This window comes from Giraffa tippelskirchi, chromosome 7, assembly GCF_054371585.1.
Source record: "Giraffa tippelskirchi isolate mGirTip1 chromosome 7, T2T-mGirTip1v1.2.pri, whole genome shotgun sequence".
NCBI classification, from domain to species: Eukaryota; Metazoa; Chordata; class Mammalia; order Artiodactyla; family Giraffidae; genus Giraffa; species Giraffa tippelskirchi.
The window spans coordinates 138,765,182-138,780,855 of NC_137281.1; the positions used below are offsets into that span (position 1 = coordinate 138,765,182).

At 38.3% G+C, this 15,674-nt stretch overlaps 2 protein-coding genes across 60 annotated transcripts in view; one reads left to right on the top strand and one right to left on the bottom strand.

Moving 5' to 3' along the window:
* The window catches only part of LOC145514739 (uncharacterized), a 240,677-nt gene that overhangs the window by 210,978 nt on the left and 14,025 nt on the right, over positions 1-15,674 (bottom strand). The window contains exons 3-4 of one of the 10 annotated variants that reach the window (XM_081513419.1): positions 3,876-3,970; positions 2,386-2,457 (exon numbers count right to left, since the gene is read on the bottom strand). The exons of 7 other annotated variants lie outside the window; for them this stretch is intronic. The gene's annotated coding sequence lies outside the window, so the exon portion shown is untranslated. Of the gene's footprint in view, positions 1-2,385; positions 2,458-3,875; positions 3,971-12,948; positions 14,737-15,674 lie in introns of those variants that run through there. 2 more of the 10 variants (XM_081513417.1, XM_081513412.1) reach the window with 2 other exon arrangements.
* CCDC196 (coiled-coil domain containing 196) lies at positions 88-14,371 on the top strand. 50 transcript variants are annotated; one of them, XR_014060428.1, is made up of 14 exons: positions 88-117; positions 2,106-2,175; positions 2,280-2,432; positions 3,747-3,843; positions 4,511-4,561; positions 6,199-6,276; positions 6,479-6,562; positions 7,128-7,187; positions 7,554-7,695; positions 9,685-9,769; positions 11,583-11,778; positions 13,413-13,468; positions 13,929-13,987; positions 14,172-14,371. XR_014060428.1 is itself a non-coding variant. In XM_081513408.1 (11 exons), the coding sequence occupies exons 2-10, from the start codon at positions 2,126-2,128 to the stop codon at positions 14,027-14,029; spliced, it is 816 nt and encodes a 271-aa protein (XP_081369534.1). In that variant the 5' UTR covers positions 88-117; positions 2,106-2,125; the 3' UTR covers positions 14,030-14,040; positions 14,172-14,371. The 50 variants fall into 50 exon arrangements, 5 of the variants coding, with proteins under 5 accessions (XP_081369534.1, XP_081369532.1, XP_081369529.1 ...); XR_014060421.1 differs by lacking the exon at positions 13,413-13,468 and having other exon boundaries at positions 9,685-9,822; positions 13,929-14,040; XR_014060419.1 differs by lacking the exon at positions 13,413-13,468 and having other exon boundaries at positions 9,685-9,822; positions 13,929-14,036.

The window sequence follows — 15,674 nt, forward strand, 5'->3', positions numbered from 1 at the left end:
GAAGAAAGGGCATCAGAATGTTAGGAAATTAAAGGTGCTGATTGGCTATAGAAAAGAGCACATCAGAATAGCAAGTGTTCTACTTTCAATCATTCCCGACCAAGGACAGAAAGAAAGGTGAGTTGGGATGCTGTCTGCGCATTAAATGTTTTAAAATTCTAACATAATTCTGCCAACCAAATGTTACAACATGTAATTTAAAGAGGTCATGCTTTAGTGATCAATGCCATTTTTGTCCTCTATTTGTAATACCTGCCCCATCTACAGTCTAAAAAGCTACTACTAATAATTAGTCCACTTTGTTCCTTCTTTTAACTATATGGAGTTTGCTCAGACTCATTCAACCCAAACTTTTCATGGGCACTCTTAGGGCAACCAATGTGAATTACATTATGTTGCACCTGATACGGCTATTCTAATTTGGGGTCATATTACACTAGCTATCATGTAAAACTTACAAGTGACACATATATGTTTTAGAAAAAATATTTGTAGAGACTGCCTAAAGAGAGGTTTTGGTATAGAAAATACTTTATATACCCTGAAAGTGTATATAGTTTGAGGAGTTCTCTCCTTTCAAAAAGAATATAAAATGAGATACAGGGTCTTTGGAAGAGGTCTATGAAAACGAAGGACTCTGAAGCTTAAGTTTCATTAGCATTAAATAAATCATCTTCTTTGTATTTGACCTCTTAGGACATAAAACAATCCCTAAATCCAAACCATCCAAAAATTCACTAAAATGTAAAAACATGACATGAGCCAGAAGCTTCACATACTACATCTCATTGTCATAACAAACCTTTTAGTTTACTACTCTCATCTTTATAAGAGTGGAAACTGAGACAGAGAATATAGTGACTTGCTCACAGTCAGTGCACTGCTCACAGTGAAGCTGAGATTCAAACCAAGATCTGACAAACTAAATCTTGTGTCATTTTCACTGCCTTTAAGGTTTCCCAAAATACAGAAAGTCTAAGTTACTTTGGAGAATGCCCCTAGAACATTCCCGAAAAGACTCACTTGAAATTAACAAGACAGTTCACACTTGAGGATGTCATTGAAAATATGGCCCTAAAACTGTGTTTAAAGAGCATAAAAGGGATTCCCCCAGTGGTCCAGTGGTTAGGACTGCATGCTTTCACTACATAGGCCCAAATTGAATCCCTGGTCAGGGTACTAAGATCCCACAAGCCATGCAGCAAGGCCACACACACACACACACAAAAGAACATAAAGAAACAAAACAAATGTATAACTCTTAAAGAGTTATCCTCTGATCACTATGTGAATAGAAGAAAATGGAAGATCTTAGGGGCTAAGAGAAATGTGATTCTAGTAGGGTGAGGTAAGTGGAAGCAAATTCAGAATCTGAAAGGAAGTCCAAAATTATAGCCTCTCAGGAAGGAATTTGGCTATGGGGTGATCTTTTACATGATCTTTTACAAACTATATCCTCTTGTTACATGTCTAGTATAATTCTACCTTGCCATTGTGATATATCACATTTTAAAGATAAGAAAGTAATGACAACTGACTCATGTATTACATTGCTCAATATTATACCCATACCTTGTATTTGCCAGTTTGGCCTCTACTTTTTTAGATGTATGCTAGAGATATCCCCTCCAGAAGGTAGATGCTGTGTCTTTATTTTTTCTTCACTCACAGAATCAGTCAGTACTGTGTCCTACAGATAGCAGGCATTCTATTCCATGGAGGTCAATTGCCATGGAAGATGGTGTTGATGAGTTATTTTTGACAAGCCATTATTCTCTAACACAGTAGAAATTCCATAATATAGATATTTTATGATACTATCCTATTCAGTCAAAGACCAGAACAAAACTGTTGGCATTGGCTAAAGCTAAGGAAAGAACTGATCAGATGTCGTTAGTAGTATTTTTAGTCAACAAGCTGTCACTGATGTTGAAGTTACTTAAAGGACCTGTTTAATCTGTGGCCTTAGTGCCATTGTGACCTCAACCTGTAGCTAAAATCAGTCCAGTGCAACCAGAGTTTCAAGAACAGCAGCACAGAAACGATGACTTAACTGAACGGCACAGGAAGGCACATATTTTCAAGAAGACCTTTTTCATTCTTAGAGCAGAAGTTTTCCTTCAAGATGACAAGTGCTTCCAACTCTCCAGAATCTTACTTATCTTCCAAAACAAGGTAAGTCTTTGATGGAAGATGCTGAGTGGTAACTATCTAGGAGAGAGAAGAGGGTCTCTATTATTAGTCCAGGATAAAGTAAAATATAGTGTCTTTTCCCACAGAAATTCTAAATTAGATGACAACTACTTGAAGGAGTTAAATGAGGACTTAAAACTGAGGAAGCAGGAACTGCTAGAGATACTAAAACCTCTAGAAAACAAGAACAACCTGTTGTTCCAGAAGTTGATGTCTAACTTGGAGGAAAAACAAAGAAGGTATGTGTTCCCTTTTCAGGATTTCCTAGAATGGGAAAGGCAGGAGAACTAGATTTAGTGATGATTATTTACATTTTTAAAAATGTTTAGTAGCTATAGTAGATTAACAAGAAAGTAACCACAAATCAGAGTGGCAAGGAATCCTTTTCTCTTTTAGTAGAATTAAATATGACTCATCTCATCTCACAGGGCTACAGTTACAACGTTTCTTCCCAAGGAAAAGATAAGAGCCTTCAGTATCCTCCATGTATCAGGGTCACACAGACAGCTGCCCATTCATGTTTGTGGAATCACCTTAGGAGGCATGACTCTGCTCTTCAAATGCCAAGCAGTGGAATGGCAATCATTTCTGAGCATCAAACTCCTCTGGATTAGGGTCTGGCTTTACTCTTAATAAATGTACTAGGCAATTGAGGTCTTAACTCTTTGCTAAGGCACGCACTGTTCTTGGAATCTACCAATTTTCTTTTTCCTTCCTAGTCCTAGGGAATCTCACCTTAATGTGTCTACCTTAGCAAAAGCACCTCATGGAGCTTAGATTTTTGGAGAGCAAAAGCCAGGCAGAAAGCTGTGAGAGCAAAAGCCAGGCAGAAAGCTGTGAGAGCAAAAGCCAGGCAGAAAATTGTGGTCAATCATCAGCTGCTTCCAACCCAGAAACTCAGCCCTCTCAGGGCAAGGGGACACAAAGGCTTGCTTCTCTACTTATAATTAGAGAAGGGAAAGTACAAAAAGGGAAAAGTACAAAGAATATAGGCACAAGTTAATTAATGCCTTTGAAGAATATCCTCTCCTACAGTCATAGACTTGATATTTATTCAGATTTTGTCAAAAACTTTTTGATGGCTTAATTCTCTAGAGGCTACCATAAGGATATAAGTGGGTTCCCCAGTTAACTCCAATGTTTTTATATAGAGAAGCAAAGCAGGGGAGAGAACAGGGAATGATTCTGAGATTTATCCCTAAGACAACAAGTTTCTCAACCTCCTTCTTCACAGAGGTGAAAAATGCCCCCTTTCTACTCCAAAAGTCATACAGCAAAACCTTCATCTAAAGGGGTGGAGAGGAGTTTCCCTAGCTGTTGAAGACCTAACTTTTGACCGTTTTAGGGCACAGAATTCACTCCAGAGCACATACCTAAGGTAAATGTCAGTTAGGAATGAAACTGGAGACATTTTATGTCCAGAAAGACTTCCACAACTTCTATGATTTCAGCCCCCATCTCCCTCTCATGGTAGAATAGTTTCTGGCTGGTCATGGAATATTAGTATTCTCTTTAAGAAGTATTATGTTTATGCTATCTCTTTTTCTTTCTAGTCTACAGATCATGAGGCAGATCATGGCAGGGAAGGGGAATGATGACTCCTCAGTCATCGAGCTTGTTAAGGAAGCAGAAGAGCTGAAGCAGAATCTGGTAAGAGGGTGGTGGGCACGCCAGGGACTAGCCTTCTGAACAGGGCTCTCAGTTCCACAGCTTCAGGCAGGGTGCTCATCTGTAGCATTGGTGCTCCAACACTCGTAGGTCCTTGATCTAGGAAGTCCTGGTTGAACCGAAGGGAGTCAGATGAAACAATGGGAAGAATAAGGACTAGCTAGTAAAAATTCTGTTTCTTTGACTTTAAAAAAACTTTCCATCTAAAGATTAATGAGTAGAAGCACATTAACCCCTCACATTTCAAAACAAATAGAACATACCAAAGTAAAAGGGAAGAATGTGAGAGATTCTTTAAGATTTTTAAAAATTAACAACAAAGGATCTTAAAAATGAGAAATTAGGGGTCTGAGTCCCAGAGAAACTGTCATATGATCAGGAAATGTGAAATAGTGCAAGAGTGGGGAACTCATTACAATATTATTATACCACAATTACCATAATTAAAGTTATTATTCCAAATTGTTATTATTTTTTTATCATCATCATCAATCTCATCTCTCATGTTCCTGGGTTTGAGGCGAGGCTCATTTATTGCCTTCCTCTGTGGTTTATTATGCTGCTGCCCCCTGTTCACCCTATTAGTAATTTCTTCCAACTTTAGTAAGACAAACATATTTCTGTTTGTTTGGATTTTCCCCTACAACAGGAAAGGAAAAACAAGATGCTTCGGAAGAAAATGGAGATGCTGTGGAACAAGGTATGTGTGTGTGCCTCTAAGGATCTCTTGGAAAAAGAGAAACTTCCTTTTTCTGGTCCACATCCTCACTTTTTCATGTCTCTGTTTCTACGCATGCCTTATTCCAATTCATTCTTTAATCTTTATTTTTAAAACTATTACATCATGTCACTTCTTATGAAAACCCTTTACAGTTATTCCTTATTATGGCATAAGCTGCCTCTTGCCACCTTTCCAGTCTCCTCTCAGAGAAGTTCCCCCCTCCCACACTGGCCTCCACATGTCAAGACCTTTCCTTGCTCAAAACTTTTGCCTTTGCTTTATCCCTGGGCTGTAATGCTGTTTTCTTATAGCTGACTCATTCTCATCCTCCAGGTCCCCACTTAAATGTCACCTCCTCAGAGAAGCCCTCCTTATTTACTCCATCTGAAAAAGGGCATCACCCCACCCCTTACTTTCTATTATACAATTCCGTTCATGTCTTCCATAGCACTTTTTATAAGTCCATTATTATTTTTGTGTGTTATTTTTATTTTATGTGCTTGTCTCCCTGCCCTGGTCTGAAACACATGCTTCTCCACTATCTTGATTGCTTTGTTCATCTTGGAATCCCTAGCACTGTAGCACAATGCTTGGCACATAGTAGATGATCAATATATGGAAGTTGAATGAATAAATACCTAGTTCTAATTCCCCTACAACTTTGCAACAATCAAGGCACGGTTTAATATAAAGACGTTATGGCCTTTTGATGGGAAACCAAGCAGGGGCAGAAATTCCTTTATGCACTTAGCCTTTGGGATTCAAGGGTTTTTTCACATATTATGAGACCGGAATAGCAGATTGTCTTGTTCTATACACAGGTGTGAGTGTGATCTCTGACAGCTTTCTCCATGTCACCTTTCCACAAATAACTGGAATACTATCAAGCCCTGTATCTTTACTGAGATCTGCTCTTAGTTCTTAGTGGGAGCTACACATCAGTTCTATGAATTATGAGAAATTTTAGTTCCTAAGGTCTTGAATCCTAGTGACAAGAAATATGCTGGCACCCTTCCTCTGTCAAAATCCAGTTTCTCCAGAGCTCCCAAAAGACTTTGTATAAGGGATGTCCATATACCCAAGCTTATGATTGACTTTCCCTACTGATATTTTTAGACAAGGAGAAATGGGGAGACAAGATCATGTGCCTAATGGTTAAGAACACAGACTTAAGGCATCCAAGAGATCTGGTTCGAGTTCCAGCTCTGTACTTCCCTACTTGAGTGACACTAAACAAATGACTTAACCTCCCCAAGTCTTAGTTTTCTTATCTATAAAGTAGAAATAAAAACAGCCATGTTAGGATTAAATGCGAATGTTTGTAATGCAGTAGCACAAATAAGTAAAGGAGTAATTAGCTCACTGTAGTGATTGGCATATGATAAAGTTCAGTTAATGGTTTTTATTATTATAAAGTACACTCAAGAGACCAAATAGAAAGGCTCAGTTCATTCTGAACCTCCTTTGGTAGTACACTTTTCATGTCAGACGCTGAGAGGTTGCTAAGTGGCAGTAATAAGCCAGTTTTGCTGGCTTTCCAGTTGACCCATATTGGCTTTCCACTTCCCTCACCAAGTCCCACTAATTTAAATGTTTGCCAAAATGCCTCTCTACAGACATTCAACACAGAAGAATTCAGTGATGAAGAAAAAGTACTGCAGATAAAGAACAAAACAGACGTACAGGATGGAAAGGCAAGTGGACAGCATAGTACTTAGAATTTCAGAGTTGTTGATGCCACACAGATGGAAACAGCCTGTTAACAGTCCAGGCTAATTTGGGTAGATAGACAGGTAGGAACTGGGCCTTAAGGATATATTGGATTTACTGTCTGCTGAGACATTATATTTCTTTCTTGGGACCTCTTAGTCCTTTAGCTCTCTTCTTTCCTCCCAGGCTCCCAAAACCCCCTCATCATCTAGGAAGACCAAGAGTGAACTGGAGACATTGTGTGCAGAGAAAGTGAAGGAAATAAGGAAGGTAGTATGATCTTTCTGGAAGTAGTGACTTTAAGAGCTGAGAGATTAGAAATCTTTATTGTAGCAATAGTCTGCCTAAACTATGGTGTGCTCCTGAGCAGATACAAAATTTTATGGGAGATTTGGTTCCCTTGGGATGCTGCATTTGAGTCAGAGTGACATTGCAAGTTTCTTTTTTTTTAAAATTAATTAATTTATTTTAGTTGGGGGCAAATTTCTTGTAAATTATGATAGGTAGGGCAAAGTAGGAAAAGCTATGCCAATAATGACAACTTTGAAATAGCTATGTGATGTCAAAATACTTGTTAATTTGTTTTTGAACGTATATTTAGAGATATGCTTCCCACAACCAATTCATTGATAGAAAACGATCCTATTCATTTAGCTTTCAGCTTTTGGAGAGTAGGTTGTACAGGTGGGGCCAATTAGAGGACTAATACAGTTGAAACCAATATATTAGTGAATCTATGACACCATAATTTTGCTATAAAGTCTTTGCAGCATATTGAGAGAACTGATTTCTGATCTCAATTTACTTTGTCACCAGAAGCTCTTTCTCCCACCAGGAAAAGAAACAGAGGAAAATGGAATGGGTCAGGAATCAGGAACAAGCCAACATCATTCAGGTACAAAGTCTTCCAAGGCAGGACACGGGATACAGTTCCATCTATGCAATATAGAAGCTTTTAGTTACTTAATATTAAGCCTGATCCCCTCATCTGGATTACCAGCTGTCATGCCAAAAGAAATGTTTTGTGGGAAGATGGTTGGAGAGATCTACCTCCAGCTCCACCTTGAGTATAGCACTTTTTCCCTACGATCTTGATTTTGTTCTATTTGAAATGGGAAAAGAATCACAAATACTTTCTCCCCACTTTTACAGACCGAGCATGATAGGACCATTTTAAGACTTATGAGTAAAAAGGATTCAGGTAGTAGTGGATTTAGAGAACAATAATATATGAGTAGCCTTGGAAAATGTTCTCTTGTAGAATGACTTTAATGGCAAAGTGATTGAGCTGAGAATTGAAGCCTTGAAGAACTACCAGAAAGCCAATGATCTGAAGTTATCACTGTACATACAGCAGAATTTTGAGCCAAAGCACACATTTTTGAATCTTCCAAGATCCCAAGGTAAGTACAATATCATAAGTACATAATTTGAGGTTTGTTTTGTTTTACACTGGCGAGTCCATTAAGCCTGCACACAGTAAGTTAGTCAGCAGTGTTTTAATAAAGGTTATCACTATCATCATCATTATTATTACACTAAAGCTCTTATATCAACATAAAGATTCTTCTGGAGGAAATAAAATATTCCTTTGTAAAGACTAAGTCATGCATTGTGTACTTAGCATATGCAGAAGATACATAGTTGACACCTGATAAAATATTAGTTTTCTCCTCACTTCCTCTCCTTTCCAAGGAATTAGAGTAGTTTAATCTCACAAACTTTATTGGAATAGACTCTGCTACTTCAGAATGGAAGACCAAAGAGACATTGGACAATGGTTGTGAGTTTCACCACTCCAGATATTCCTCTGGGAGTTTCAGCATTTCCCCACCCCAAAGGATTTATGACATTGCTAAAGGAAATCATGTAGCTTACCATAAGAAAATGAAGAAATGGGACTTCCCGGAAGGCCCACGGGTTTAGACTTTGCCGTCCTGATGCAGGCTGTGCAGATTCAATCCCTGGTGGGGAAGCCAAGACACCCCATTCCTTGTGACCAAAATCCCAAAACATAAAACAAAAGCAATATTGTAACAAATTCAATAAAGACTTTAAAAATGATCCACATCAAAAAAAAAAATCTTTCAAAAAAAATGAAGGGATGGTCTCTGAGGGACAGGAAGAAAGGGCTCTTAAATTTTCATGGATCTATGAATTTGAACTATGTAATTTAAAAAAAAGGAAAGGGAAAGGAAAGGGAAGTCGCTCAGTCGTGTCCGACTCTTTGCGACCCCGTGGACTGTAGCCTACCAGGCTCCTCCGTCCATGGGATTCTCCAGGCAAGAATACTGGAGTGGTTTGCCATTTCCTTCTCCAGGGGATCTTCCTGACCCAGGGATCGAACCCAGGTCTCCCGCATTGGAGGCAGACGCTTTAACCTCTGAGCCACCAGGGAAGTCCAACAAAAAGAGACATGCAATAAAAAAATCACGGCTAAGGGGTGCCAATATTTTAACAGTATCAATGTGTATGTCTCTAATTTCTTCTCAATCTTATTCCCTAATGACTTGAATAGGTTATAAAATCATTTACAGCACAAATATTAAGTAAATGACTAAATCAAGGCAAAGTAAAAATAAGTTGAAGCCAGGTAAATAACATGAAAATGTGTAATGAAAGTACTACACAGTTGGTACAGGTAGGCTTCAAACTTGATTATGAATTTCCCAGAAAAGGAAACATGGATTTACAGTGTCCACAAAATAAAAATAAACTAACCCCTCAGAAAAAGTATCCTTTTAATTTTACTGAAATGAGAAAAATTTCTCTTCTGATCCTCATCATGGAGAGAGGGCACTCGAATGTGGGTCACGTTAGCTAATGTCCTCAACAATATTTCTAAGATAAATTCAGAATCTCAATTTCTAAGACTGGTTCTTATCTATTCTTTGGCACAGTGTGATAAGAAATTATTGATTTGAATTTTTTTTGTAAGTGATGGATCAGCTTACAAGGATTTGGTCCATGTCCATAGCACTCTGCTGAGCTGAACTGATCCATATTTAAAAGTCAGAAAATCTAGAAGATTGGAGGAATCTACCTGTCCTTCAGCCCATATTCCATCCATATTTTTCTTTTAACTTTTGTTTTGATAAGAATTGGAAAGCAGAAAGCTTGAGGTTTTCCTCTCCAATAAGAATCTAGAATACAACCAGAAGCAGTATAAAGTCATTAAAATGTGAATTAAGATAGAGGAGGGGAGGGTGACAAGGGTGAGAGATCCATGTCTTGTGTCATTTAAAATTAGCTGAAAGACATCTCAAGGGATCCATAGAGTAAGGAGCCAAAAATCCTTTCATTCTGGATTCAAATCAAGTCAAGATAATAAACAGTGAAGGGTTCCATTCAACGTGATCACCTCAGAAGATTTTTTTTCCCCTTGCTTTCAGAACCCTGAATCTTTGAACTCTGAACTAGAACAGCCCAGAGATCAGCATCTCCTTTTCTCTTCTCTCCTCTTAAGCTTCTGGAGTAGTAAGTGATAGGGCACTAAACTGTTCAATTACCACAAGTGCATGTAGCCCCAGGTATGTGTTACCCATTTCTTGTGTGTTATTGATTTATGGATTGCACATGCATTGGATACTGATTGCAGGCCAGTTTTATTTTCTAAAACACACGCATACGGAATCTTTGAGTTTGTTTGAGACCAAGTGGATCTGAAATCTAAGCCCTAAATTTAGGTTATATTGATCTATTTATAGCCTAGTGTTTAATTATTGAAAAGAAAACAAAAGAAATACTAGTTTTCTTCATTGAAGGATTTTTTAAAGTAATTATATTAAGATATGATTATTACCAACCTGGAGAAGGAAATGGCAACCCACTCCAGTATTCTTACCTGGGAAAGCCCATGGTCAGAGGAGTCTGGTGGACTAGAGTCCATGGGGTCACAAAAGAGACAGATACAACTTAGGAACTAAGCCACCACCACCATGATTACCAACAGTGATATGATAGGGAGGTGGTTTGGTGGGTGCTCAGTGTTTCCCAACTTCTGTGTCATTTGAACTATTTTTTATTGTTTATTCAGTATTTTTATTGTTTATTCAGTATTTTTCTGTTTACATTGACTTCAATTTCTTAAATACCTTCCTTGAAAATAAAATTGTATTGCTGTTTTACATGAAAAAAAGCCTATAGTTTTCTATAATAAAAAGTAAACATCATAAGTATACAGAAAATAAAATTTTAGTATTCTAACAAGATGCCGAAGCCTAAGGCCTCTTTTATCTTTATTAGGAAGTGAGATTAGCAAGATGTAAACAGTTTTAAAGAAAACCACCAAATTGAAACTTTTCTCCTTGATGCCATCAGGTATCAAGTTTGAAAGAATCAAAAGGGGGTAATTATCTCACTATGATTTATAATATTTAATGCTGTGTTCTAGCACCTCCTAAATTTATTGCAGTTGCCTCATAAAATCATCTCACCATCAGATTTTGGGAAATAGTAATTTAATGGGAAAAAGCACTGGATTTGAATTCAGATATATGACTTACAGGCCTTACTCTGAAGCTAACCAGTGAGATGACCTGGACCAGTCATTTTGTTTCAGTGTTTTTCTTTATCTAAAACAATACAGTAACACAGTATAGAGCAATCATAACACAGTATAGAGAAAGTTGAAAACATATAGTTTTGTGTAATCTTCACAATGACTCTATGAGGTAGGCATTATAGAACAAGAAGCTGGTTCAGAGAAGCCAGGTTTCTGACTCCATATCCAAAGCTCACCTCCTAAAATATTATGTAAAGTGACAGTGTTCCAATATATGATTTCTTATGACTCTTCCAGCTCTAAAGTCTATGATTTGGATCCAGGCCAATCACCTGTTTGATGTATAATCCTCCCAATAAATAATCATACCCACATTACTTTTTTCAGTAACAGAAATACTAGTTCCAAAAGGGGTTGACAGATTTGTAATTCTACATTTATTCCAGTAGGTGGCACCAATCACATCCAGGCCTCTAGCCCATAAACGGTGGTAATTCAGGAAACTTTAGGGAGCCATTGGTCTTCTATGGCCCTTAGGACAAAATGTACTACCCTTATATATCAAATGAAAACATTTAAAAATCTGTTAGTGTTTCCCACCATGGTTCACGTCACTGGGTTGTATTACTGGTAGCTTTGATTATATCATATCAAATTCAGTATTCTGCTGCAACATCCATAACTATCATTCCCCTCCGTAAACTACAGAGTCCTCCATTCCAAAAACGGCCACTGTCCACTTCCTCCACAATCCCTGTCTAATTCTGTTTTTCTTTTCTACCACAGATAAATCAGGCGATTAGGACAAGGAATTAAAAAATCAGGCAATTGCACAAGGTGGTGATTTTCTTGAAGTTGAAGTACTTAAAAGTGTTCCTGGATAATGTTCCTTTTCCTCTAGTTTCAAAAGAATTGAATTTCACAAACCTGTGTTAAAGAATGGATGGAAAGCAATTTTGGACACACCTTCCAGCAAATCAGGGTACAGGGCCTTCTGTTATAGGCATTTCCAAGCAAAGGGAGGGTTTTATTGTTCCCCACTGCTCCTGGCCAAGAATTCCTCCTCCCATATCAATTGTCCTGTGTGCAGGTTGGCTGTGTCACAGTGGCGTGATCTACTTGGTTGGCAAAATACAATCCTCTTAATACTGACTTTGTTACACTTAAGCAACCCCTCTTTGCAAATTCCCCTGAGGCCCAGGTTGCAGCGTTAGCATTGTCAGTCTCATCTGCTTAGCATACTGCATCTCCTAGTCTTACAGAAGAGAAAAGCATTTTATAGCCTGGGTGAAGTTTTTTACCTTTTGGTTTCACCAGAGACGAGTCACATTTGAAGGGATTTACTTCCAGACCAGCGGTAAAAAGACAATTTGACCCAGAGTATATGGCAGCCCTGCCCAGGTTTCTGTAGAGTCAAGAGAGCAGTTCTTGGCCTTTGGCAGTCACCTATCTTAAGAGAGCTCAGGCATGTAGACATCTTTAAATTCAGCTGAGTTTCCCATCACACCTGCTGGTGTTCAAAAAAGAGGTCTATCTTCCGTCATAATAGAACTGGCGATAAGACACTTGATTCTGACACCCTTGCTTTTCTTTCCTTCCCTCCCCTGTCCCCTAGCTCCCTCTCTAACTCTTCCCATTTCCTTGAGCTCTTTTAAGAAGCTGAAGGTTGCATGTGAATATTTTGCTCCACTTATAAATTCAGATGAAAGCCCAGTGCAGTGGGAAATGAATATTCTTGAGACTTTATTTATTTATTCTATAACTCCCTCTGTTCTGAAAGCAAGTCATTCTCCCCAGCTTTAACCTTTACTTCACTTTAGCATTACCCTTCCTGATGGCCGAAATACACTCCCGCAGGTGCTGCTGAAAGGAAAATAGTAGTGTTAAGCTAAAATTCTAAAAGGCAGAGGCAGAAACCCACAGCTAGCTCAAACCTGGGTCCTTGATAAATAGCACTGCTCTCAAATACAGGTTTTTTAAAGCTTTTCTGCAACTTGAACCTTTTCAATGTCAGTGTTAGGTTCATGGTATTAGTAGGTTATGAAGTTAATTTCTGAAATAGGTCATTCTTTCACTTCTTATAAAAACCCACAGAAGTCCAAGGGAGAACAGAAGTCATTTTCCCTAAACATAAATTTTGAAGGTTGAAAAATATGTAAGCTGTACCTTTATTAATATTATTATTTCTTCAATGAGTGACAATAGATTGTAAACTTTTTTTGCATCACACACTCAGGAGAACAACAGGTTGTCTAGAATAGGGTTGTCATATTTAGCTAATAGAAAGAAGATTCCCAGTTAAGTGTAAACTGCAGATAAACAATACCTTTTAATTTAAATATGTTTCAAGTGTTGCATGGGACATACTTATACTAAAAATTATTTGGTGTTTTTGAAATTCATGTTTAACTGAGTATCCTGTATTTTAGTCTGGCAACCCTCACCTAGGACACACTCACCACAGAGCCTGTTTAGCACCCTACAGTTGTCCCTTTTTCCCCTTTTCATTGTCTCCTGTGTCCCTTTCTCTCTGTCTGGACCTGTCTTTTTTTCCTGCCTCCTCTTTCTCATCCCAACACCCACCTTTATCTTTTGTTTGTTCTCTGCTGCCCACAGTTGGCCATTTTTGAGGAATATGTATCTGGGTTATCAGAGGGTACACAGATATGTACGTGAGTTATCATCTCATTTCTTCATTTAAAGGGGGGTTTGGAGATGGATACATGTATATGTATGAGTGAGTCCCTTCACTGTTCACCTGAAATTATCACAGCATTGTTAATCTACTTTACTCCAATACAAAATAAAAAGTTAAAAAAGAAAATATTGGAAGCACTCTTTTTAGGCTCTCAAAATTGTTTTTATTTGATGTAATCCTCAAATGATTTTTTCCCCCTGTGGGACATGAGCTTTCAGGAGAAAAAAAGATTTGCCACTTCTACTTTAAAAATATTGCTTGATGAAGTTATTTTCTAAAACAGCAATTAAAAAATCAGTATCAACACTAATACCAGAGTCAGTCCTACAGTGATATAATACTGTGCTGAATGCTAACAGACTTGCAACTAAAAATAAAACTAGGGTTTTTTTTTACTCAAAGAAAGCTCTCATTTTCCTAATTTTCCCCATCAGGTACTGCGAACACTACAGCTATGAGCAGAGCAACTACCTCCAAAAATGAGTCTAATGTGGTGAGAATTACTTTGGTTTTCGAAGTCATTTTAAAGGCTTGAATAGACAGTAGGTATAGAATTTTGGAATGCATTTGTTAATGTACATTCTAATTTAATATTTGTAGGGAATTTGCAAAGTGAGTGCCAGGAAACTTGGGGCTTTAGCTGTCTTTTTTTTTTCTTCTGTTTTTTCCCGTCTTAGAGAATTCTGGGATCAAAGACCTACACAGAACAACAAAGAGCTAAAGGAAGTCAGTTTGATGATGCAAGAGGGAGGCTCTTTTTTCTGAGGTCAAGGCCAGATGAAGTGCTGAAGGATTAGAAGGCTTTCACTCCATTTGCTTTGGATAGATTTAAAGACTAAGCACAGCCATTTGTGTTAATTAAAATCTTTCCAACCTTTGTTTTAGTGCTGTTTCCACTCTCTTTCTCCTCCGAAATGGATGGAAATGCTAGTTAGATACTTGGCCTTATGCATGTCAGAAATTTAGTCATTTAGAATAAACAACCTGATTATTTTGATAGCTTTTGATTTTAGAAATGACTAGATTCAAACCACATTGTATGTTGTTAACAAGTCCATAAAAAGCTGCTGCTCTCCACCTCTCAGGGCTTCCTCTGGTGCCTCAGGGGTAAAGAATCTGCCTGCCAATGCAGAAGACGCAGGTTTGATTCCTGGGTCGCCAAGATCCTCTGGAGAAGGAAATAACAACTGGCTCCAGTATTCTTGCCTGAGAAATCCCATGGACAGAGGAGTCTGGTGGGCACTAAGAATCGGACAAGAGTTAGTGACTAAACAAGAACAACTCCACTTCTGAAGTATTTAATTCTGGGCAGATCCTCCACTGACAAATGAGCAAAAGTAGTTAAAAACTAAGGAAATAATATTCTATAGACTCCCCTTACTCTCTCACCCACCACATCCATCTGCCCTGTTGATACTGCTTCCTAGTTATCTAGTCCTTGAATACCTTCTACCTTTCTGGTACCACTGTTTTTGTTCAGGTTCTCTTTCCTGCTTGGATTACCAGAGCCTCTTAATTGGTTTCCTTGCTTGGTTTCCAGCCCCTCTAATTAACCTTCCACAGCACCACAGAAACTATCTTTTCTAAAAGAGAAATGAGATCATGTCACTTTCCTACTGATTTCCCCTTGACTTTAGTGTAAACTTCAAATCTCCTTAACAAACCACATAATGATTTACCTTCCACCTATATCCCCAGCCTCATCTTCCACTGTAACCCTCTGCCCTGATACAGCTACAATGAGCTATACAAGACAGGTTGCAGTTCCCCTGGTGCTCCATGAGTTCTATTATCTCCATGCCTTTGCACAGTTGTTCCTCTGCCTGAAAGAGTCTTCTCTTCTTGTCTGCTTGACCATTGCCGCTGGTCCTAAGGGCCAAGTTGGGTACCATTGTTCTATCCCAGTAATTCTCAGTCCTAGTTGTGTTTCAGAAGCTCCTTGGGAGCTTTTAAAAACACCAATTCAGCAAGCCCCTCTTCAGGTCATTTAAATTCTGATCTCTGAGAGGGAGCGCAAAAAAGCATCTGCAGCTTTTAAAAGCTCCCTAGGAAATTCTAAGGTGCGGTCAGGTTTAAGAGTCATGGTTCAGGCTGTCTTCTATCATAGCACTTACCAAACTATGTTGCAATTATTTGTTTACCTAGCCATTGATTTCCCTAACTAAATTGTGAGCTCTTTG

Bases quoted from the DNA above. Each gene is read 5' to 3' on its own strand.
- CCDC196 (XM_081513403.1), top strand. From the start codon at position 2,126: ATGACAAGTGCTTCCAACTCTCCAGAATCTTACTTATCTTCCAAAACA. The intron at 4,562-6,198 runs GTATGTGTGTGT...GCCTCTCTACAG, and splicing joins TGGAGATGCTGTGGAACAAG to ACATTCAACACAGAAGAATT. The intron at 7,696-13,928 runs GTAAGTACAATA...TTTCCCCATCAG, and splicing joins GAATCTTCCAAGATCCCAAG to GTACTGCGAACACTACAGCT.